Below are 22,607 nucleotides of genomic sequence, written 5' to 3'. Positions count from 1 at the left end.
ATTAACACAATTCACATTTAAGCAGCCAAGATCATACTGAAAATTTACAAAACAAATTTCGAAGGTTAGCATTCAATTTAAGAAAACAATGAGAGTTCAGACAGCTCGAGTTAGCTCAACACCAGATCTGACCAAGTGTCCTAGGTTTTGTGTAGCAAGTACCAACTGGAGCACTGGATAATGGACTGTCCAGTTCTTGCAACTGCCAACCAACTGCATCTATGTTCCAAGAAAAGAAACTAACTGTATCTAGTTCTTCTAGTCAACTGGTGTATCCACCACTCAAACTAATCTCTGATCTACCAAGTGCTCACTGACTGTATATAGTGTACTGTCATATCCAGTCAATTCGTCTCCAAATGCAAGCTTTTGCATACAACCGTTGCTGGCGGGCTAGCTCGCCGCATCAAGGAGGGGAGGAACGAATCCGTACCCTGAGTTTTCCCATTCCAGAGAAAATATTACTACCTTGGTATGCAATGCAGGGGAAGACAGGGGCGGACGGCGGAGCTGGAGAAGGGGGCACTGGGGCTGGATGGTGGCGTCGGAGCTAAGGGCCCCGAGGATGGAGAATGGGAGGAGGATCTGGGGCGGCGTCGGGCTGGGGACGGACGGCAGTGGTTGGGGCAGGGCCGCAGGGGTGTCGGCGCCGGTGCTGATGGCGTTCAGTCTGGATAGAGTCTCCTATTCCGTGCGCGGGTCGGGGGATAGCGACCAAACGCGCACCCTTGCCCGTGGTAGTGGGCCGGCCCATTTTTTTTTCAGTTCTGTAGTATTTTTTTTTCTTCTGTGTTCCCTCCCATCGGTTTCCTGAACCGTTTCTTTTTACGTTTTTTTTCTGTGTTTTCTATATCAGTTTTTTTGTCTAAAAAAACCAGCGGCCTTTTTAGTTTTTCTTCTTTCTATATTTTTAGTTTTCAATTTTTCTAATTCTGTGAACTTTTGTAAAATACAGAAATACTCCCTCCTTCCCATAATATAAGCCTGGCATTTTTTCACACTACACTATACTCAAAAAAACGTCTTACATTGTGGGACCGGGGGAGTAGTTCTTAAATTTGTAAATCTTTTCTAAAATACGGGCATAATTTTTACATTTGTGAACGTCTTCTGAAATTTGATAACATTTCTCAAATTTGTGAATAGTTCATGAATTCTTGAACATTGGTTTGAGAATAGAGAACAGTTTTCAAATTCATGAGTAAATTATGAGATTCCAATTTTTTTAAATCATGAACACTTATGAATTCATGAACCTTTCTACAGATTCATCAACAATTTTTAAATTCAATAACATTTAGTGATATTCTCCAACATTTTTTTATTTTGCAAAGTTTTCCGAAATTCGTGAAGATTTTTTAATTGATTTTGCCAACATTTTTTGAATTCAGTAACCATATTTCAAAATTTACAGAATTTTTTTAATTTCGGAACATTTTTTATCACCTGGGATTTTTTTCGGTTTTTATAAAATTAAATAGTAAAAACAGAGAACAAAAAGGAAAGTGAAAAAAAACGTACAAAAAGGTGTCCGCACCCCACAATTTGTTAGCTCAAATCGTGCAGGGTGTCTGCCGTTGCAGGGTATCCTCTGACCCGTGTGTGGATTAGGAGGTGCCTTTCACTGTGGGCGGAGGCGTTTGAGCCGGAGCGCCATTTTCTGGCCGTGTTTTGGGGCCAAATTTTCTGCTCGGCCCGACATTATCGCGGAACAAATCCTTACGAGTGTGACACTAGGGAGAATTGCTCTTGGGCTTAGTCCGCCTTTTTGATCCATGCATGGCAATACCACCAACATATGGAAAATTGTCTAAAAACACCAACATCTGGAAAAACTCAAAAAAATATCTAGAGACGAAACTGCGCTAGAGCAAAATGGAGCAATTTGTTTCGTCGAATAAACCGACTATTGACAAGAACACACAGACGATAAGGATTTCCAACAAACACATAAGTTGCATCGGGGTCTTTTCAGCTTGTTGACCATAGCATTTTCTTTTGTGTCTCGACCTATCTCCGATCCCCGGGTGAAAAACAAGCATAATAATATAACCGCACAAGCTGAACTAACATCGAATTGTGAATAGTCGCATTGCGCTTGGAAAAATTGTATGCCGTGGCATACATAGAACACAACAAAGAATAGTGTGTCAAATTTGTAAAATATCACCGCTTCTTATTTCTCCTGTTGGTGCATAATGATGGTGACGAGTCACACAGTCAGGTCATTGGGTTGTAGCTATCTGCCTGAGCCTTGCCTTTGGCGCAGAGTCGATATCTAAAGATGTGGTTTTATTTTCTTTGCTTAACATTTCACGTTTTGCCGCTGAGGAGTCACTGAACTCACCCTGTAGTGTGGAAGAAGAAGAAGAAGAAGAAGAAGAAGAAGATCCATGCAAAAGAGGCAAAAAAGAAGAAGAAGAAAGAGTTGGCAAAGACGGAGAAGATGAGGGGCATTGATGTATCAATGATGATGATGATACATATCTGCATGCGTGCAAGTTGTTGTCATCTTAAACCAAATATGTTGAAGTTTTTAGAGTTGTTTCCGGACCAAGCGAAACTCTAGAAAATCGGATTGACTTTGGTTGGCCCCAATCAAATGTTTCTAGTGTGTTGTGCTATTACTTTCATTTTGTTTCCACGTGCCGCTTCTCGGATTGCTCCAAACATATCTTTTCATCCGAGGAACACTAAAAAAGACATTCTATTAATAATCACATAAAGGGCGGAGGCGATACATATTTGTTATTCTCGTCTATTATGGGGGTGCGGAAATAGCTAGAACCGAATGCAGAAGGTATGGAAAAACACATGTAATGTAGGAGTAGTATTTAAACAGAAAATCAATTCTTGCTTCATCCGTGTATTCCCATGATTCAGTTGGTTAATGTGAACAGAGTTCAGTCAGTTTCTGGTGTACCAGATTGGGCTGGTAGCCTGCTGATGGCACACTCTTGGCATGTGGCGACTCATCAACTTTTTCAAGAAAAGGCCACACGACTGACTCTTCAACTAAACATGGCTCGTCTCTGCAGATCAACTTGTACACCATCTCGAGGTTGGCAACAATGTCCGATATGGCCGGCCGAGCCCTCCCAACCCACTTGACACAACATCTTGCAATTTGCGCCACACGCTTCAGCGCCTGCAACTGCAATGGTGTTGGCTCCGGTACAGGTCGCTTGTCCAGCAACTCCGTAATATTACCAGCCTCGATGATAGGAGAAGCGAAACATGCTAGATCTTCCTTTATCTTCAACCCCCCTTGGAGAAATGCCCGTTTCCCTGTCAAAACCTCGAGCATCAGCACGCCCAGGCTGTACACATCGCTCGCCGGCTTCACGCGGCCTCTTAGGCAGTACTCAGGGTCGACGTACCCAAATGTGCCCATAACAGGGCATTCCAACCCCGAGTCCTTCACATTCGCCACGTGCCAGGTGAGTGACGAGCCAAAGTCCGACACATGTGGCACCCACATGGCGTCGAAAAGGATGTTACTTGACTTGATATCACGGTGGATGATCGGCGCTACGGCATGACAGTGCAGGTGCTTGATGGCGCGCGACACACAGAGGAGCACCTCTATGCGCGTCTTCCAGCACATCCTCACTGGTGATGGTGTGGAGGAGCCCTGGTTACGGTGCAGGTGGTCGTAGAGCGTGCCGTTCTCCATGTACTCGTAGACGATGAACCCTTCTGGCTCCTCTTCGGGTTCCTTTCTTCGCTTGGTGGTCAGCAGGCGCTTTTTTCTCTTGTCCGTGCCCCGAGTCACACACGATCCAAGGAGGCGAACGATGTGTTTGTATCGGAGCCGTGACAGGATGTCGAGCTCCAGTTGTATGTTGTTTGACTGCAGGTTACTCACGCGCTTGACAGCCACCTCTCGACCATCATGAAGCCTGCCCCTGTACACTCTTCCACCGGCGCCATAGCCGATCACGGCGTCACGGGCGAAGCCATTGGTGGCAGCCATGATTTCCGCCAACGTGAATTCCTGGGTTCCATGCCGCACTACCTCTACCTCCTGAGCCACCTCTCGTGGAGACTCCTGAAAAAGAGACTACAAGAGTTTTTTTTAGGGTAAGCCTTCTTGGCGCATTATATTTCATCTTAAATAACAATACGTCGTTTATCACATCTGTAACAATAAAAGTAAGAGGATCATCATTCCAAAAAATGGAAGAGTTCGAGATGAAAGCATGTCTAGCTAAATTATGCGCCACACTTCATTTTGAGTCAACAAAATCCTTTCTTTCTCAAAATGTACGCTTACCTCCTTATATCATAAAACATATCAACTTTTGGACTCCCCGCATATTAGCTTTGGTCAGAGTCAAGCTTTGTGAACTTTTGACAAAGTTTGTAGACAAAATTATTAACATATATTATAACAAATTAATATCAATAGATTCATTATTGATTGTACTTTGACATCATATTAATTTGTTAAGATAAATATTTATATTATTTTTATAAACTTGATCAAACTTTATGAAGTTTGACTTTAGTCAAATTTAATATGCATAGTAAATAAAAACGCCGGGAGTATCATCTTGTCAAGAAGTTGTACGTACCTGCGTGTGGGACAGCCGTGGTGGAGGTGGATACGATGGTTCACCACCGGTGGTGGAGTCGTCGTCTGGAACGAGGACGTTGTAGATCCTTTCAAGGCGGCGAGTGATGCCGATGTGGCTGATCACGGGGAAGAGGATGAGGTAGGAGTCGATCCTGCCCTGCACCTCCCTGAACCCGTCGGCCGTCCTGCCGGCCATGACGAACTGGTAGGCGGCACTCCTGCCCTGGCAGGACACGACGAGCTCGTGGGCGTCCCGGAGCGCGTCGCCCAGCCCGGCCAGCGGCCACGCCGCCGCCTCCGGGTCGTCGGCCAGCTGCACGTGCGGGAGCAGCTGCGCGATCATGAGGACCCGGCGCGCCAGCTGCTCGCACTCCGCCCTGTTCTGCCGAGCCGTCAGCGCGGCCTGCATGGTCATGGAGATGAGCCCGCCCACGTCCGCACCCACCAGCTGCGCCACCGTCGCCGCCTGGCCCAGCCCGTACAGTGCCATGGCGGGGCGGACGCCTCTAGCTGGCTGCTGCACGCAAGGTCGAGAGGCTTGGACTGATTGCGCGTAGGTTGCCTTCGATTTGCACTAAGATTCCTCCAGAATTCAGATAGTTGATTTCCACGGCGGGCGCGGGCCAAGCCGCAGAGGCCGCTTTCTGGTCATGGTTTGCGGCCGAGGCGACGACGGTGGCTTCCGCGAAATTCCCCGGAAGGCGAAGGGTTTATCGTCGTACGCGCATGAATTGGACAACCACAACGATGTTAGTGCGGCATCTCCACCAACATCTCTTTGAGAGGCCACGCGCGTCGCCGCCGTTTGCAAGCGTTGAGTGGTGCACTACTAGAAAAAGGGTTATAGATGGGATTGACACTCTGATACGCCATTAGTATATAGACAAGCGGTGCGCTATTAATATATACTAATGGCGCACCACCCTCTGATACGCCATTAAAGTTTTTTTTTGTTTTTTTTTTGCGAATAAGGAGGATTGTATTAATCAAAGGAGATCATTACAATCCTGTTGGCACAGTGCGCCAATTGCATCAGGTCCATGGCGTATCCAAACTGCAGTACGTGGTTCAGAACGCCCCATTTGGGCTAAAGCATGAGCAACTTTATTTTTACTCCTACAAACATGCGTTACCACATGTTGACGACCAAGTGCAAGGAGCCGCTTGATCTCTCCAACGATGGCAGCAACTGGAGACCTGTTTTGTTCAGTTTCTTTGATCATATTAGCAGCGACTAAGCTGTCCGTTTCCAGAGAGAAAGGCAGGGAGCTCCATTCGAGTGTTAAGGCCACCCCTTCCATGCATGCGGCGACCTCCGCCTCAAGAGCGCTCGCGCAGCTAGTCAGCAACCTACAGGAAGCAAATATTATGGCGCCGTTGTGGTCACGTAGGACCATGCCAGCACCACCAGTTCCATCCTCTTCCCTCCAAGCACCATCAACGTTTAGCTTTGCCCAACCAGCAGCAGGTTTAGCCCAATGTTCTGGCGGTCTTGGGCAGGCACTCGGGTTTATTGGCTTCTTCTTTTTGCTCCTGTCGTGGCCGTTCACAGTCATCATCTTGCCTTTAACTACATCTTCAGTAGGGTGCTGCTGGATACAACGAAGACTCTTGATGTAGCTGCACAAAAATCTGCGAGATGCTTCAATGGTCGGGGCAGGTTTATGATGAACCACTTCATTGCGGACGTGCCAGTTACGCCATAACGTCATGATCACTGGAAGCCGCTGCTCTTCAGTGCATTGATTCAGGAAGTGAAGAGCCCATTCCGTTCCAGAATTGGTGACGTTCTCGAGTCTCGGCATGCATTCAGATTTCTCCATTGCTTCCCAAAGCATTCTGGCCAGAGGGCACCTACACATCGCGTGGTATGTATCCTCGGATTCCATTCCACAGAGCAAACAAATATTAGTGGTTTCTAGATTTCTCTTAGCTTTATTCTCCATAGTCGCTAGGGAATTGGTTATTAGGCGCCACGCAAAGGCGCGTACCTTCGGGGGAGCAGGGCACCCCCACACTGTCTTCCAGACGGCACGAGTGCCGTCCGGTGCCCTGCTCGCTGCACCCATGTTGGTGCTTGAAGAGAAGTTGACGCCGAGGTGATACGCGCTGCGCACGGAGAAAATGCCACGGGGGTCCGGCGCCCATGCCAGAATGTCTTCCTGGTGTGTCGGTGAAGCCTTGATCTGCATGATACATGTAGCATCGATTGGGTGGAAGTGTCGCTGCACTAGTTCATGGATCCAGCGCCCATTCCCATCCAGCAGCTCGCTCACTCGATGAAGGCGGCATGCAGCACGCACCGTTATTGGGCGATAGGCTGGTGGCCTGGGCAACCAGGGGTCACGCCATATGCGCACCTGCTCGCCATTGCCAACTCGCCAGATGAGCCCCCTTTTCAACAGCTCGAGTCCATGTTGGATTGCATGCCAAGTAGGTGAAGCATTGCCTGAAAAAACAGTGTCCACTAGGGAACCATTAGGATAGTATCTCGCTTTTAAAACGAGGGCACAAAGGGAGTTCGGTTTTGTGAGTAGTCGCCAAGCCTGACGAGCGAGCAAGGCTTGGTTAAAAATACGGAAGTCCCGGAAACCGAGTCCTCCCCTTCCCTTTGGCTCAATCATTTTTTCCCATGCCTTCCAATGGGTTTTCCGCTGCCCATTCTTTGACCCCCACCAGAAATTTCTAACCAATCTTGTGAGGTCCTGACATACAGAGACTGGTAATTTGAACACTCCCATGATGTATGTGGGGATAGCTTGCAGGACTGCTTTGATTAAAGTTTCTTTTGCACCCTGTGACATGGTGTCTCCCCACGCCATAATCCTTTTTGTGAGACTAGCTTGCAGCATCTGAAACTTGCCTTTATGCATTCTCCCATCTGGGGTTGGAAGGCCAAGGTATTTCCCTTCAAATTCAGACTGCACCACCTCAAGTTCTTGCTTGATAATTTGCTGCACCGTGGCTGGACATGCGTCACCAAATTGGATGGAGCACTTCTGTGGGTTGATGAGTTGCCCTGTAGCCTGTGCATAGCTATTAATCACACCTTTTATGTACCGAGCCTGCTCCTGGTTTGCCTTGAAAAATAACAATGTATCATCCGCGAAAAGCAAGTGTGAGATAGCCGGAGCCCTTGGGCAAACTTTTAGAGCTTGGAAGTTACGGTTATCTATTCCTTGTCTCAACAAAGCAGAAAGTCCATCAGCGACAAATAGAAATAAAAAAGGGGATAATGGGTCACCTTGCCGTAGCCCACGTGACGGTGCAAATGAATCTAAGATGGCTCCATTAAATTTTACGGAGTATCTCATCGAGGCCACACATGTCATGATCCACTGAACCCACCGGTGAGCGAAGCCTAACTTTAGCATCGCTTGCTCCAAGAAGACCCAATCCACTCTGTCATATGCTTTGGACAAATCCAGTTTGTACGCGTAGTAGCTGTTCTCCACTTTCTTTTCATGCTGCATAAAATGAAGGCACTCAAAGGCCAGGAGGGCGTTGTCTGTTATCATCCTTCCTGGGACAAAGGCGCTTTGTTGCGGGGAGATTATGTCATCGAGAATGGGACGCAACCTATTCACCAAACATTTAGCCACAATTTTATAGATGACATTGCAGAGACTAATTGGCCGGAAATCGGTCACCCTCATTGGATCATCCACTTTTGGGATGAGCACTATAACCGTGTCATTCACCCCCTCCGGCATCACTCCCGTACGAAAAAATTCCTTGACTGCATGTATAACTTCATCTTTGACTGTCAGCCAGTTTCTCTGAAAAAACCGTGCCGGGAAGCCATCAATACCTGGTGCCTTCAAGGGCCCGATCTGGAACAAGCTATCAGCTATCTCCTTATCACTAAACTCTGCACATAGCATGTCATTCATTTCTTGTGAGACCGTCCGTTCAAAGAGCTGCACAAGGGGTTGCTGCACAAGGCTTTTATCACATGTGAACAGAGACTGAAAAAAAGAGTCAAACAAACTGCCCATCTCCTCATGTTTCTCATGCCTATTACCTGCGTCGTCAAGGAGGAATTTTACCTTGTTCTTTTTTGCTCTCCACACAGCCCTTTGATGGAAGAATTTCGTATTACGATCCCCATCTCGTAACCAATCCACACGAGACCTTTGTAGCCACATTAATTCTTCTCTGTAGAGCAACTCGTTCATATGATCCTGTACGTCCCTTATTTCATTGCGGTCAGCATTCATCCTCATAAGCTCCTCAAGCCTTGTCCGGGATTGCTCCAAGTCCCTAATCACGCTCCCGAATTTTGCTTTGCTCCATAGGTGCAGTGCAGCCATTAATTCATGCAGCCCTCGGCGGACGTCTCCCAGGTGAACTTTCTTGCCCGCCTTTGCCCACACATTCTGAATTCTTTCCGGCAAGCTCAAGTCTCTTTCCCACATAATTTCATAGCGTCTCTGCCATACCCTTGGTTTTGGATCATTTTCTTTATCGCACTGGAGAACAATTGGGCAGTGGTCCGAGCAAGGGCTAACTCGATGTACCACCCGAGCCTCTGAAAAAATGTCACGCCAACTATTGTCAGCCACTGCACGATCAAGGCGGACTCGCACATTGCGTCGGCCAGCTTGCTTATTGTCGTAAGTGAACGGTAGGCCGGCGAACCCTAAGTCTGACAAGCCACATATCTCCAAAGTATCCCTGAAAGCAAGCATCTGCCTTTCTGCTCTTGGAGAGACAGAAAAATGCTCGAACGACCACATAGCCTCGTTAAAGTCACCTATCACACACCATGGCAACTGTGAGCGAGCTTTCAGCATTTGCATTTTCTCCCACATCAAGGGTCGGTTCTCCACCCGCGGTTCCCCATACACACATGTCAAACGCCAAAGCGGGTCAGTTGTGGACACACGAACATAAGCGTCAATGTATCTTTCGTTAATTTCCTGAACATCCACGAAAATTTGATCACACCAAAAAAGAGCCAAACCACCACTAAGACCATTACTGTCACAACCTGCGAAACCCCTTAGACCCAGTCTACCTCTCAACCGACGGACTTTTTCAGCTTTAACTCTAGTTTCACTAAGAAATACCAATTTAGCTTTGACGGTCCTCGCAAGGCCCACCAAATCATGAACTGTCGGTTTGTTGGCCGCTCCCCGACAGTTCCAGCTGAGGCAATTCATTGCTCCTGACGGGGCGCCACACTCGGCCCCGTCAGGTCACCGGCAGCCCCAGGGCCGGTCGCTTCCCACTGTGTGTGCTGGTCCACCGTCTCGACGTCCATATGCATGTCCATCTCCACCTTTCCTCTCTTTTGGCTGCCTCTTGCAGCCTCATTTGCAAAGAGTACCATCGCATTGTGCTGCTCTCCTTGGTACACTATCTGCTCCTTATCCTCTTCCATGTGTTTCCCAAGTACGAATTCCGCAGCCGTCATGCCCGTATCAAGGCTAGCAAAACAGGCAACCACGTTGCTCAAGTCCCTCAGCACCGGAATCATATCCATTGCTAATTTCAGGTGTATGGTTTTGACATGCTCAGATAGAGAGTGGTCAACTTCAGTTACCGATTCAGCCACATAATCCTCTTCCACAATCCATTGTTCCATCCTACCCCGATACTGATCCCCACAAACCATAGTCTGACCATATGTGATAATTCCCTGGGCACTGACGTCCTGCTCATCTGCTGTTCCCTGTACTTTGCTGCATACAAGTTGTTCCTGAACGATCTCCAAAGCGTGCAGGTCCAGGTTCGTTGCTCGCTTATCCAGGGGTTCCTCCGTAGCTGGCTTCGGGCGGGTAACTCCCTCATCGGGTGCCCCGTTCTCGCCCCCACCAGCTGCCAAGTTCACCACATGAATCAGCGAAAGCGACGCTGGAGGTGTTGCCGGCTTGGACCACGTCGAGTAACCCAACAGCAGGTCGCCCTTGGAGATGCGCATTGTGTCAGGGTCAGGCGGCTCCCTCGCCCTCAGATCGATCTGTCCCAGTATGGGAGCCCTATACTTCTTTATGTATGTCGACGTTGAGCCGACGCCCATACCAAGTACAGGATCCGCGGCGGCGGACTTGGAGTCCAGAGGCAGCACGCCGTCGAGCTTCTCAGATTGAAACGACATAGAATTGATCACAACCTTCTCGCGAGTTCCGCTTCCACGTCCCTCCGAGTCACAGGCGGACGAAGCCGCAACAGGGCCACAATGCAACGCCTCGCATGTGGCAGCGATGTCGACCTGCCTGACGGCCGGCCCGACGGGTGATGGCGGCGGCGGCTGGGCAATCGCCCAGGGGTCGCCTAACCCTAACGAAGCGGTACGCTCCATCCCTGTATTTCGAAAATGTTGATAACGGAGATGGACTTTTTGGTGGAACATGAGGTCGATACGCCATTAGAGTTGAAACTACTAATGACGCACCTGGCCCAGGGTGCGTCATTAGTATCAATTTTTTTGAACTAGTGCGCCTGCCCAAAAAAACTAATGGCGCATCTAGACACAGTGCGCCATTACTAGTTGTAACTAGTAATGGCGCACCTGTAGGAGAGTGTGTCACTAATGTTGTTTTTTTATTATATTTTTTATTTCTTTTTTTGCAAAACTACTAATGATGCACTGTTCCACCGTGCGTCATTACTAGTTTCCACAGTGCGCCATTAGTATGTTTTTTTTTGCAAAACTACTAATGGCGCACCACCAGAAGGTGTGCCATTAGTAACCTGGATTACTAATGGCGCATTTAGAGCTGGTGCGCCATTAGTAAGTGGGCAGCAACAAGATATTTTGGACAGCCTCTCCTACCCACACTCACTTTCTCCCAACTTCATTCTCTCCACCTCCTCCTTGTCTCGGGTGCCTCCTCTTTTTCACCTCATTTCCACCATAGATTCATTCAAATTAAGTGGTTAAATTACCTTGTTTTGATAGGTAAGTAAGGGGGAAGCTATATTTATGTTGTTCTCTCTACAACAATGTGCACATGCACTTTTTATGGCCTAGCTAGATCTATGTATGTTCGTGGTGTTGCATATGTTTGTGGTGTTGCATATGTGTTTGTGTTTGGAGGTGTACCGGTATTTGAAATGCGATAGTTTCCAATATTTTGCCGGAATGTTGATTCATTTCCGTTTCAGCGAGAATTTTGGCATTAATCATTCTTTTTCGTCCTATTTTTAGGGAAAGTCATGCCAAATTTTTTCTTGGTTCTAAAATATCGTTTTGCTCTACCCCGCAGGCGACCATGGTCCGCACGATGACCGAAGGCATCGTGAATAGGTTTTTGAGGTCCGCGAAGGCCGAGATGCTTCAAAAGAACGAGACGGAGATAAAATGTCCGTGTCGAAGATGCAAGCTGAAGAGCCTTATTGCGGACCCGGATTCCGGGCAGGTGCGGGACCACCTGCTCTTGCGTGGTTTCATGGATGGCTATCAATGGCAAGGTGATGAAGATGACTACGAAGTCGTCCATGGGGGCCGGGCAAGAAATGAGGAAGGGCAGCAAGACAACCACCGCGGATCGGGCTGGCGAGAAGACGAAGAATCCCCAGGAGATGATCACGACAGTGATGCTGTACACAGTCATCATGTAGAAGATGCAGGACATGATGATGAGGAAGATGCCGGAGCAGACGACGGGCATGATCATGAAGATGATGATGCCGACGGAGCAGACGACGGTGGACCATCGATGGGCTGGGTGCAGGACCCTCATATTCAAGAGCTGCTTCTCAAGCAGACGGATAACGCAAGAGCTGCCGCCCGAGAGAAAGCCAAGATGGATCAACTTGAGTTAGACGCGGTTACTCCATTGTATGAAGGATGCAGGCCCGAGGATACCGGCCTGAAAGTAACGCTCATGGCTCTGGAGATGAAGGTAAAACACAAAATGAGCGACGCATGCTTCGACGAGAACATGTCATTCTGGCACGAACGTCTTCCCAAGGGGAACAAGTGCCCGACCAGTTTGGAGGAGGCGAAGAAAATCGTGTGTCCTCTGGATTTACCGCACGTGAAATACCATGTGTGCATGAACAATTGCATCATTTATCGGGACGAGCACACGGAGTCTACCATATGTCCGGTGTGCGGCGTCACTCGATACAAGAAGAGGAAGAAAGCTCCTCCAAAAGTGGTGTGGTACTTTCCGATCACTCCTCGTCTGCAGCGGTATTTCACGGACCCTAAGGTAGCAAAGCTCCTGCGTTGGCACGCGGATAGGGAGGAGAAGAAGCGAGAAGATGACGCAAATGATCCGGAGATAGATAAAAAAGACAAGATGCTGAGTCGCCCTAAGGATGCGAACCAGTGGCAAGCGTTGAACTTCGAATACCCAGAATTTGAAAGGATCCAAGGAACATCGTGCTGGGTGCGAGCACCCATGGAGTCAATCCGTTTGGCAGCCAGAGAAGCACACATAGCACCTGGCCTGTGTTTGTGTGGAAGTACAACCTTCCCCCCTGGTTGTGCATGAAGAGGAAGTACATTCACATGAGTATGCTAATTGAAGGGCCGAAACAACCAGGGAACGGCATCAATCTGTATCTGGGGCTGCTGAAGGAGGAGCTAGACACACTGTGGAAAACGCCAGCCAATACGTGGGACGCCGCAGAGAAAGAATATTTCCCTATGAGAGCCGCACTGCTCACAATGGTGCACGACTATCTCGGTTACGGATATCTCGCGGGGCAGGTAGTCCACGGATTTTCTGGATGCGTAAGGTGCATGGATGACACAACGTATAGCCAGCTAGATAGAGATCCCAGGTCTTCGAAAACCGTGTTCATGGGACATCGAAGGTGGCTTCGCGACGATGACCCGTGGAGGAAACGCAAGGATCTGTTCGATGGTGAAACCGAACCCCGAAAACGCCCGTGTACGAGGAGCGGCGAGGAAATAGACAAGCTGTTGAAAAATTGGAAAGACTGCCCACTGCCGGGAAAGAAGCAAAAGGCGCCAGAGCCGGGAAAGAAGCGAAAGGCGCCAGAGCCGCTGCTGAAGGTATGGAAAACGAGGTCTGTTTTCTGGGACTTGTCGTACTGGAAGATCCACCGTGTGCCTCACAGCCTTGATGTCATGCATATCACGAAGAACGTGTGCGAGAGTCTGCTTGGTACCCTGCTCAATATGCCAGAGAGGACCAAAGATGGGCCGAAAGCAAGGGCAGACTTGAAATCAATGGGCATCAGGCAGGAGTTTCACGCTATATATGATGATGATGATGATGAGGCGAAGCAGGACACAGAAAGTCGTCGCAAAGGCAAAAAGGCCAAGAAGACCGGAAATGACTACCCTCCCGCGTGCTTCACTCTAAGTCAGGAGGAGATCGAGCAGTATTTCACCTGCCTCCTAGGAGTAAAACTTCCTTACGGTTACGCGGGGAAGATAAGCAGATACCTAGACCCAGCGAAGCAGAAGTTCAGCGGGATGAAGTCTCACGACTGTCACGTGCTGATGACGCAGATACTTTCAGTTGCAATCCGTGGGATCATGGACGCGCACGTCCGTGAAACGCTATTTGGCCTATGCAACTTTTTCGATGTCATCTCTCGGAAGTCGATTGGCGTGAGGCAACTCAGAAGGCTACAGGAAGAGATCGTGGTGATACTATGCGAGCTTGAGATGTACTTCCCACCCGCATACTTCGACGTTATGGTGCATCTGCTGCTCCATATAGTGGAGGATATCATCCAACTCAGGTCGACGTTCCTGCACAGCATGATGTCGTTCGAAAGGATGAATGGTGTCATCAAAGGATACGTTCGCAACATGTCACGTCCAGAGGGAATCATAGCCAGGGGCTTTCTGATCGAAGAGTGCATCTCCTACTACACGAATTATCTAGGCATCGAGAACCCCGTTGGTCTGCCCGTCAACAGGCACCTCGGCAGGCTCGCTGGATGGGGTCACCGTGAGGGTCGCCGCGAAATGCATGTCGACTTCGAGGGTCGACTCGCCGACTTTGAAAGAGCAAACCTAGTCGCGCTACAACACATAGACGTGGTCGATCCTTGGGTGGTAGAGCACAAAACCTTGATTAAGAAGACGTACAATGACCGAGGCCAACAGAGGACGGACGGAGATATACTCAAAGAGCACAACTCATGTTTCAGGCATTGGTTCAAGCACAAGCTTCTGTCGTACCCTTTACATGAGGATTCTTCTGCGGAAGATCAACTCATATTCGCCTTGTCACAGGGCGCCGAGCACAACCTGATGACCTATGAGGCGTACGATATCTACGGCTACACATTCTACACCGAGGCCAAGGACATGAAGAGCGATGGTTATCAGAACTCCGGGGTAACGATGGAATCCTACACCGGTAACCACAAGGACAGATACTACGGAAGGATCGAGGAGATCTGGGAGCTGAGCTACGCTGGAGAGAAGGTCTCGATGTTCCGTGTCAGATGGGCCAAGAGCGTCCTAAAAGAAGACCGGTATTTCACCACCATGGTTATACCCGAAGCCAAATCGAAGACCGCGGGCACAAACGTCACCGTGAAAAATGAGCCATGGGTACTGGCTTCCCAAGTGGACCAATGCTTCTTCATTACCGACCCGTCAAAGCCCAGTCATGTTGTCGTGGGGAGAGGCAAAAGGAAGATCATCGGAATGGATGGAGTAGCCAATGAGCAAGACTTCGACAAGTAAGGCGACCCGAGGATCGAACATGACGACGATGATGAAGTAGCAGCATACACCACAAGAAGAAGCAGGACCACCCTACCTAAAGGACGTCCGTTCCCCAGAAGAACTCCATTTGCGAAAAAGAAGGGCAAGAAGACTGTGAACAGATAGCTAGCTAAGATCGATTGTATTTAAATCGTAGCCTTCATTTCTCGATTGTATTTCATGGGCACTTTTTGAACTATCATGAATATTTTTAAATTTCATGGACACTCGATCTCGATCCCCCTCCATCTCGATTGCTATCCCACCTCGCCAGATCTGGTCCCCCTCGCAGCCGAGCACCCCCGGTCCACCGGCCGTCGCCGCCGACCCCCCGCACCCTCGATTCCCCTACTCAACCGCCGCCGCCGACCCCCCGCACCCCTCCCCTACTCAACCGCCGCCGCCGACCCCCCGCACCCCCCGCACCCTCCCCCGCTCCACCGGCATTACTGTTTGATGATAATTTTAAAAAAATATTACCGTCTTATAAAAAAATATTACTGTTATGATTTAAACAAGTTTGAACATATTTAAACACAAATAAGTATCAAACAGCATTATAAATGCATAAAAAAAATTTGTGGAGCCTGGGAATCAAACCCAGGACCTCCTGGTGTGAGAACTGGCTGCTGACCAGTCGAGCTAGTAGAGGGGACTTGATGTGGATCAGGTCAGGTGGTAGATAACCTGTTGGCTCGAGCAAAAATAAAAAAATACTAATGGCGCACCAGGGTGAGGTGCGCCATTAGTATGGATGTACTTATGGTGCACCGAGGGGTGGTGCGCCATTAGTATTGTGCCGCCCCCATCCATACTTCCTCCCAGGCCCAAACCTATTCCCTCTCTCTCCCTCGCCCTCTCCCTCGATCCCCTTCCCCTCTCCTCTCCCGACGCCGCTGCCCCGCCGCCTCGACGCCGCCCCGACGCCGCGACGCCGCCCCGTCGTCCTCGTGTCCTCCCAAACGCGATCTGGATCGGGGCGCCTTGCCCCTGCGCCCATCGCCGGCGCCCCGTCGTCCTCGTGTCCTCCCAAACGCGATCTGGATCGGGGCGCCTTGCCCCTGCGCCCATCGCCGGCGCCCCGTCGTCCCTGTTGCCCGTATCCAACCACCGCCGCCTGAGGCCCCGACGTCGGCGCTGCTCTCCCCGTCGCCCCACCTCGTTGGACGCCATCGCCCCGCCGCCCTCGTCGCCGGCGGCCCGGACGCCGCCCCGTCCACACCACCGTCGCCGGAGCACCACCACCACCCGGACCTCGTCGCCTCCTCCCCTGCGTCGTCTTCGTCCCCGACATCCTCCCCGCGCCACACTGCCCTATCCCTACGGCCCCCGTGAGCTCCCCCTCTCCCCCTCTCAACCAACATCAGCCAACATTCATGTATGCCATTTAAACATGATTCAGAGCATAAGTATACATGATTCAGAGTAGTTATTAGTAGAATACTTGAGATGAGCATGCTACTATTATGAAGAGAGAACTGCAAACCATACCGAAGATTAACAACAGCCACTTGTAACTGATTTTTATGGGGTACTATTTTGGACTTGTTGATGGCCACAATATGTTTATCAATCGGAGGATTCAGTTTTGATCCAGTTTGTTGCTTGCTTGTTCTCATTCCTGTGAGCTGAAAATCTTAGTTCTTTCTGCAGTATCTTTTTTTGAAGCGATTAACTGCTATGAAAGTAATTCATGCTTTACCAGTATGTATCAGATTTTTTGTCTGTTGTATTTTTAATGGCCTATTGGCTGATACATTTAGTTCTAGGGACAAGTGATCTCAAAACTGAACAATACAGTTGTGCATTTTCTATATACGGCCTACCATCTAGTCCAAATGCTATGGCTGGTTAAAACCAAGCCTCATGTTTTCATCAATCAAGGGCTTACAGGTTTCTAAATCTATGTTGTTATATCATGATCTATGCTAGCAAATGGTTGGAATATTTACCTCTGTTTTAGTGTGGTTTCCAATCTGCCTAGACTGATCTCAAGTGTTAGCTTCGTTGTTCAGGATCATTTACCTCTGAATGGGTTATTCTGTCATCTTCCTTTAGTACTGGACCATGGGGGAATACCAGAAGAAGCAAACAAACATTATGTATCCTCCTTAGTAAGAAGGAAGCAATGGCCACTTTCACTTGAACAACAATTGAAGGCAGTCTGATATGTTGGACTTGCCATGTGCTGTGTAGTTTAGCTCCATTATTGTTCTCATATGTTGCCACCTTTTTTTTGGGGTAGTTTTTGTTTGGAGATTGCAATTGGAATTGTTGTATTTGGTGCATCTGTCAGTCAACTACTGCGGACCAGTTGATCGTTGTAACTTAAATCATCAACCAACTATGCAAGGGAATTAACCAGATTTGACAATGTTTAATCACAACTGTTTTAAAGCTTTTTCAGTACAACATGGGTCCACAATTGGCACAGATTCTGTTATTGAAGTTTCATGCTCCCAACTAACACTCATAATGCACCCATGGTATTATTTTCCAGCTTCTTACCTAGGTGCTTCTGTATTGTAATTATTTTGTTTCGAGGGACTATAAAAATGCTTCCATTTATCAACAGAATTCCGGTTCTGTTTTGAAAGTTGGCGACACAGAAGATGCATCAACGTCTTGCTGCCATGCTTAGTTTTTTTTATCCATTCTCAGTTTTCTATCTGTCATATCAATATCTATCTGCCATGCTTAGCCTGCTTGGAGATGCATATATTGCTTCACCTCTTCACATGCCAATGTATTTTCCATGTTGTGATGGAGGCCTTTTTTGCCTTGTCCACCCGAGAGGCCCTTGAGTTTGCTGGAATGTCGATTAACTTCCGTTCCGACAAATTCGGGTACTCCATATGTCCTATTTTCAGCAAAGGTCATGCTGAAATTTTCCGTGAATTTTAGCATGACTTTGCTAAAAATAGGACATATGGGGTACTTGTGACTAATGCATGGGCCGGGGTATCTTAGTAGTTAATTAAGTAGGATCAAGTGCCCCTTTATTCTAGCTGCATTAAACCATAGGCGGCAATAGAGCCAAGTGATTAGGCCCAACTTAGAATTCTCCTTCCCAGCTTAGCTTTTAGGATGCCTCGGTGTCGACAAACCATTAATTATACAACCTTGGCTTTTAGGGTGCCTCGGTGTCGATAAAAACCGAAATGATGAAAGCTTAGGCTTTTAGGGTGCCTCGGCGTCGAAAAACCCTCAATGATGAGACCATGATCTTGTTCCTTGACAATAACCAACTTTTTGACCAAACTTTTTTCCTATTTAGAGCAAAACATGGCCCACAACGATGAGGCCGGGGGTTCGGGTGGCAAGCCATTCTGGGAGCTGTCCCAGGAGATGGAGGAACAACCTCACTTGTATGAGGACGCCGCCTTCCCCACCGATCCTGAGACCACTGATGGTGCCGCCGAGGATGACCCCACTGATGCCACCACTGATGGTGCCGCCGAGGATGCCACGACTGACGATGGCGGCGCACGCGCAGATGGCAGCCAACCGAAGAGGCAACGGAAGGACCGGCGCCCGACCGTGCTCCGCACCCTCAAGGAGGAAGTTACTGAAGTGGACTCCGACGGGAATCCAACGGCGCCCGAACGAATAGTCAAGGGGTACTCGCTTCAGCTCGGGTGCATTCTCCGGAGCACCGTCTCGATCAACACCGAGAACCCGAGGCATCCTGACCAAGGGAATTTGAGCAACCTCCTCTTCACGAAGCTGCACGAACGATACAAGTTCCCCGCTGAATTTGAAAACACAAGCCTCAAAGGGAATAAAGTGAACAATGCTGCCCTCACGAAGATGAGCAAGGCCCTGTCTACTTGGAAAAGCAATGTGAAGAGAATGATCGAGAAAGGTGAGAGTTATGAGAAGATCAAGGAGAAAAATCCTTCGATCACCGGAGATGACTACAACGACTTCAAGATCAATTGCTCGAGCACCGCAAACTCTGAATCAAGTCAGTGGGGGAAAGAAATGCGGGAGCTGAACTTAGGGGAACACACACTCGGTCCCGGCGGTTACAGAGTGGCGGAGCCTATATGGGACAAGGAGGAGGCGGACCGTGCCGAGCAAGGCCTACCGCCCCTCTTTGATAAATACGGTGACAAGCAGACCAGGAACTTTGTCAGGGCCCGGTACAAGAAGGACCCAAAAACAAAGGAGCTTACCACGGATCCGAAGACCAGGGCGCTTGAGCTTGTTCTGGTAAGGAATACACCCCCGCGTAATTAGCTCCATATGGTTGCATTCTAATTAATGAAGCCAAATTTCTAAATGGTTCACATTCCTTCCGCAGGCGACTGAAAGCAGTAGCGCGGGGTCGACTAAGAGCAACCCTTGGGACACCACTCTAAATAGGGCGTTGAATATAATGAAGAACAAGGATAAGCCCAGTAAGCCGACGTCAGCTGGTCGTGTGGCCGGCAAAGGCTTGTCGACAAAATGATCGTCATACTATAACACTGGTGGGCGAAAGGAGAAAAAGACCAGCTCGGAAAGCCAGGCGCGCGAGGTTCAAGAACTCAAGGCACAGGTGGCGCGGATTCCGGAGATTGTCCAAGAGCAAGTGCAACAACAACTCGGAGCGACGATCACCGCCATTGTGCCTACCTTGATCTCGGGGTTGAGTGCGTGGATTGCGGGCGGCCAACAGGGGCCGCCCCCGATTCCTAGCTTCACGGCCAGCAACTCGCAGAACGCGATGCCCGGGCCATTGGTGTCTCCGGCGGAGGCGGCATTGGTGTCTCCGACGCCGGCACGGGAGCTTAATGCACCCGGGTGTACGCCGGCCAGCACCTCTGCAGCAAGCGGCCCCTCCGTCAACTGCACACCCGCCGTTGGCGGTGCCTCGACATTAGCCAAGCTCGACGCCATCATCACGGTAACTAATTAAGCCTCTCTCGGCCGAGGACTTCATCTCCTTGCCTTTGACTGGGCATCCCTGACGCCCTACATGTTTTCGCAGGGCACCGCCGACGTTCCGTGCACTCTCCTACACTTCGTGAACAACGAGTTGGTCGATGTCGCCAAGGGCAAAATCGTTCAACCGGGCAACCCCTTGTTCCACGGTACCCAGATGCCACCCAACTTGTTTAGGGTTCAACTGGTTCGGGTGCTGCCAGGCTGCGACGAGTTGTTACCTCCGATTCGACCAGTCGGGGCCGACGATGATGACGTGATGACCCTCAGCGCCTGCCTGAGCTGGCCCCTGCTTTGGCCGAAGAGCCAGATTCGTTTGGGGGCGGGGGACACCACCCCAAAGATAACACCGCCAGTCGTGCCGGCGCCAAGTCGGCCCCATGGCAAGACCGCCGCAACGGTGCCGGACATCCCTATGCCACTGGATCCAAACATGCATATGGCACAGGATCAGAACGACGACGACGACGATACATTTGGCAACGTCGATCAGTACTTTGCCGATCATGGGTACGGTGGCGACTTCATGGGGCCTCCTTCTCAAGAACCCAACCCAACAAAAGACGTGCGCGATCTAGCTGGTACCACGGAGAAGCCAAGTTGCAACAGGCGTCGTCTGCCGTTCAGCTCTCAGGAGACGCCTCCAGCTGCCGACTTCACCGAGCCTCAGATAGGCGAGGTGCGAAATATTATCAGCCCCAACACACTCAGGAAGGCGGTCTATGAGTAGAACTCGGTCCCATTACAGGAGAAGAAGAAGGCACACAAAAGAAAGACTAACAAGGGTGCGGGCCAGCCGACACTGAGTACGATCCGTGCTCAGTACGGGCCACCTTCACCTGAGGATTTAATGAGGAGGGTGCATGTGGCGGGTAGGTCGATGCTACTGTGAAATATGCTCGATGCTGCAACCAGTGCTATGCGGAGTCTGCATGACAGTGTTCTTTCTTTGGAGAAGCGGCGTCTCAGAGAGAAGGATGTGGCATACCCGGTTTTCGCGGCCAAGGTGCCAGAGGGCAAGGGCTTTGTGGATAACTTCATCGGGGGTACGATCGTCCTGCTGTTTGATGACATCCACGCTATGTTGAACCTTCATCCGCTGCACTACACCTTCGTTCGGCTATTTTCTGAGTATGGAGATGTGGATCATTCGCGACAAGACCCCGGCCATCGTGATAGTCGACCCCTTCTACATGCGTGCCAAGATCTTGGGCAGCGTTGGGGACCGGCAAGTCGCAAGTTCTTACCTCGAAGGCGTCATTCCGGCAAACCAAGATAAGGATAACTTCCTCGTGCCTTACTTTCCCGAGTAAGTCCTCCCCTCAACCGCCCCGTAACATATGAATTCTTAGATTTTGATCGTTTTTTCTTTTAACATTCCGTGTTTTCTGCAGTGACACACTGATACGTCCATAACGTATCTATAATTTCTGCTTGCTCCATGCCCTTTTTGTGTGATATTGCTATGATATTTATGCACTTCCATACATTTTTTATCATATTTGGACTAACCTACTAATGGTTGCAAAAGTGCACAATATTCTTGTTTTACACTTTATTGTGTAGGAATTACTTGGAAATTGACAAAAACGCAAAAGGAGTCGTATTGGAGTAGGACTCTGACTTTCCTGAAATCTGTCTGAGAACGTTTTTTAAAGATGGCCACGTTCCGGCCCGAATACGACGTCAAACGGAAAAAGTCTAGTTGCGAAAGTTGTGGGGAATTTCGAGGCGATGCTTCTGGATATAAAATTCGTCCAAATCGGAGTTCGGACGGCCGAGTAAAGCCCGTTTTACTGAGGCTCAAAATCTGATGACGGGAATCCGAGAGTCTATATAAAGAGAGGAAACCTAGGTCACCAAGGGCCACGAATTTTCCTCCTCCCAAGCCGCCGTCTTGGAGGGGAGGACCAGCACCATTGCAGCACCATCCACAAGGAAGAAGGGGGGCCAAGGAGCCGCTGCCCCCTAGGGCCCCCACCGCCCCGAGGGCCGCCGCCGCCGCCTCCGTGGCTGCCGCCGGCCGTCTCCTCCTCGCGGGGCTGCACCTCTCCATCAACACCATCATCAACCTCCTCCTCACCATGTCCATGTGTGAGTAGTCTTCTCCAGGGCCGAGGGCTCATACGTGTAGCTATGTGGTTATCTCTCTCTCCCATGATGTGATCTTCGTTGTGATATAGGCTATGTTAATCTAGGGTGATCCCATGATATTTCCCCTTCCTCTATGTATTGGATTGATGTACTCACTTGTCTTTATCTAGTATAATCCCCGAGACCAAGGTGACAGCGGTCTATTGGACATGGATTAGAAAAATATTTTCATGAGTGATTTCCTCTCTTGTGTGTTGATTGAATATTGAGAGTCTCTTGGTGCTTGTCTTTGACTATCCTTTAGATATGTTGTGCTGATTGTGGGACTCTCTTTGGATGGCCGCGGTGACA

At 49.4% G+C, this 22,607-nt stretch overlaps 1 protein-coding gene across 1 annotated transcript; it reads right to left on the bottom strand.

Annotated features, from left to right (window-relative positions):
• Positions 1 to 2,834: 2,834 nt before the first annotated feature.
• On the bottom strand, positions 2,835 to 5,500 carry LOC123184355 (putative serine/threonine-protein kinase-like protein CCR3). Its single transcript, XM_044596500.1, has 2 exons — positions 4,578 to 5,500; positions 2,835 to 4,051 (listed from the first exon to the last, which is right to left on the bottom strand). The coding sequence occupies exons 1-2, from the start codon at positions 5,067 to 5,069 to the stop codon at positions 2,888 to 2,890; spliced, it is 1,656 nt and encodes a 551-aa protein (XP_044452435.1). The 5' UTR covers positions 5,070 to 5,500; the 3' UTR covers positions 2,835 to 2,887.
• Between the last annotated feature and the right edge of the window lie 17,107 nt (positions 5,501 to 22,607).

This window comes from Triticum aestivum, chromosome 2A, assembly GCF_018294505.1.
Source record: "Triticum aestivum cultivar Chinese Spring chromosome 2A, IWGSC CS RefSeq v2.1, whole genome shotgun sequence".
Taxonomy (NCBI): domain Eukaryota; kingdom Viridiplantae; phylum Streptophyta; class Magnoliopsida; order Poales; family Poaceae; genus Triticum; species Triticum aestivum.
The sequence above is the reverse complement of the archived record's forward strand: the minus strand, read 5'-3'. Positions and strand labels throughout refer to the sequence as shown.